The sequence below is a fragment of the Saprolegnia parasitica genome (assembly GCF_000151545.1).
Source record: "Saprolegnia parasitica CBS 223.65 unplaced genomic scaffold supercont2.1044, whole genome shotgun sequence".
Lineage (NCBI taxonomy): Eukaryota > Oomycota > Saprolegniomycetes > Saprolegniales > Saprolegniaceae > Saprolegnia > Saprolegnia parasitica.
The window spans coordinates 1-2554 of NW_012157438.1; the positions used below are offsets into that span (position 1 = coordinate 1).

Genomic DNA, 2554 nt, shown 5'->3' on the forward strand with positions numbered 1-2554 from the left:
AGTGCTCGCCGCCGTGCGCATGACGAGCGCCGGGCAGCTGGCGGCCTCTCCGTGGGCAAAGAGGTGCTGGAAGACGCCGAGATGCGCGTACGTCGCGGCCACCGCCCAGTGCGCGTCCGAGAGCCGACGGCCGAGGTGCACCAAGAGCGCCGTATTGCTGTACGTGAGCGCGTAGTAGAGGAGGTGCTCCTGGTAGCCGGCGGCGACGAGTTGGTCGAGGCCACGCACACCAAAGCGCAGGTGCCAGACGGCAAAGCGCACGTGGAAGGGACCGAGGATCCTGGGCAGGCCCTGCGTCTGCTGCAAAGAGACGCCGCGCAAGGCGCGCACGAGCGCCATCGTATGTTGGTTGTAGCCATCCTGGTAGGCCACGATGGTGAGGACCAGGTCCGGCGAGCGCAGAGCGTGCGGCATGGGGCAAGAAAATGAGATATGTATTGTCCGGATAAGCATCAGCTGCGATCGTCGGAGTGTGATGGGCCGCCATTCTTTGGCCGCGAGTGTTCTCGCTGCAGCGACGCGGCGCCGTTCTTTTTCTGCGAAGAGCTGTCAATGGGATGATGATGACGCAGGGCCGTGTCTACACGTAGCCACAGTACCTGGCGACCACTCCCCCGTGAGTGCGTCTACAAGCTGCAGACCATGCAAAAACCGTCGCTTCGCGCAAGATCCGTCACAAGCCAACCCGATTGGCCATTTCAGTTGGCAACATGGCGTTGTGATTGGGTGAACGTCTCCATACGACACGAGCCGACGTAAACTAGGTTCCTGCGGAGTGGGCTGGTAGGAAACCTCTTTTCGAGGTAACGTTGAGCAATGGAGTCGATGGAAGTGCGAAAGACCTGAAGCGTGTGCCTTCCGCGTCGCTCATTGTGTTATGTGAAGGTTGTGAGTTGCAGGGCATGCAGTTTGTGACCGCGTCTTGCGTGTTGTTGGCGAAGTTGTTGGCCAGGCTGACGCTGCTTGCTGCCAGGAAAGCCAGCGTGATGCCGGGTCCGGGCACATCCCTGCGGGCGCCTCGTGCAATGAGGCGCTCGAGGAATGCGAAGGACATGTTGTTGCAAGTGGTGTGCGCGCCTTGACTTTGGCCTGGCGCTGCGTTTGGAGCCGCGCGGCCTTCTCCTCGGGCGTCTCACTCGCCTTCTGAGCGGCGCGTGCCTTGGTTTTGCCCTGGCGCTGCTTTTGGAGCCGCGTAGCCTCGTCGTCCGACGTATCATTGGCTTCCTGGGCGGCGCGCTTTTTTTGGCTTTGCCCTGGCGCTGCTTTTGGAGCCGCGCAGCCTTCTCTTCAGGCGTCTCGCTCGCCTTCTGGGTGATACGAACGATGGTTTCGTAGTGGCGTCGCTGGACGAGCCGCTCAGCCTTTTGCCCCGGCGTTTCATTGGCTTTCTGAGAGGCGCGTGCGTCGGCCTTGTCCTTCCGTTGCTTTTGGAGCCGCGTAGCCTCGTCGTCCGACGTCGCGTTCGTCTCCTGGGCTGCGCGTGCCTTGGCTTTGCCCTGGCGCTGCGTTTGGAGCCGCGCGGCCTTCTCTTCAGGTGTTGTGTGCATGCTTTTTTGAGATGGTGGTGCACACAGACAACCCCGGCGCAACGCCACATAGCGCAACACCACAGAGCTCGAGCGACACGGCCAAGATGGTACAAGAGTAGGACATATGAGGACACATCGGTTGTATCAGGGAGTTTTGACCAATGGGAAAGTGGTTCAGCGACACGCCGCGAAGAAGGTATCTTTTAAATTTCTACCAATCACTGCAGCCGCGGACACAGTTTCTACCAATCACTGAGTCGTGGACACGGAGACGGACAGACGGACAGACAATTAATCCCCCCTGGGCTGGTGTAACCAGAGGTTCCTACCAGTATAAGAGCTTATTGGATCGTGCACGCTGCGTCGTCGGCGGGCGGCGTCGGGCGCAGGCGCTGGAGGTGTGCGATCACGGCTTCGAGTCGCTCCCTCTGCGTGCGAGAGGCGACGACACGAAGGCTTCGTCGAGCCGCTTCGAGCGCGCCGACCAAGAGGGTCTCGCCTTCATAGTGCGAGCAAAAGTACGTCACGAGCTCCAAGTGGCCGCAGGCAGCGGCGCGACGGAGGCTGCCCGCAATGTCGTTGGCCCTGCAGTGCTTGTCCAGATACCTAACGATCTCGACGTGGTTGTGGTCGACGGCGCCCAGCATGGCATTGCACGTGCCGCGGAGCCGGCGCTTGTCGTTCAAGAAGCGCACCGTGGCCACGTCCCCTCGGGCGGCGGCAATGTCGACGGCCTCGTCCGAGAAGCCGTCGTAGCCGTTTTCGTGCAAGAAGCGCAGGACCGGAAAGTTCCCGGACCGCACCACGTCGTTGATCGTGCCGGCGCCGAGCGATCTCGTGGTCTCGCGGTCGTTGGCAAACTCTGCGACGTGCAGTTGGCCCGCCGTGCACGCCCAGCGCAGCACGTGTGGGCTCCAGTAACCGAGGTCTTCGAGGTACACTACCATCGCGAGGTTGCCCCGCATGGCCGCGGCCTTCATCGCGCGTTGATCGTAGTTGGCCCAGTCGTGCCGGTGCAGATACTC

The 2554-nt window shown here is 61.7% G+C and overlaps 2 protein-coding genes across 2 annotated transcripts; both read right to left on the reverse strand.

Moving 5' to 3' along the window:
- Nucleotides 1-91: 91 nt before the first annotated feature.
- On the reverse strand, nucleotides 92-414 carry SPRG_18204 (hypothetical protein; the record flags this gene model as incomplete). The annotated part of the gene is made up of 1 exon (XM_012357641.1): nucleotides 92-414. A coding segment is annotated over one exon (323 nt), but the record flags the coding sequence as incomplete, so codon positions are not given.
- A 1440-nt stretch (nucleotides 415-1854) lies between these two features.
- On the reverse strand, nucleotides 1855-2509 carry SPRG_18206 (hypothetical protein; the record flags this gene model as incomplete). Its single annotated transcript, XM_012357642.1, has 1 exon — nucleotides 1855-2509. The coding sequence occupies one exon, from the start codon at nucleotides 2507-2509 to the stop codon at nucleotides 1871-1873; it is 639 nt and encodes a 212-aa protein (XP_012213032.1). The 3' UTR covers nucleotides 1855-1870.
- Nucleotides 2510-2554: the final 45 nt, after the last annotated feature.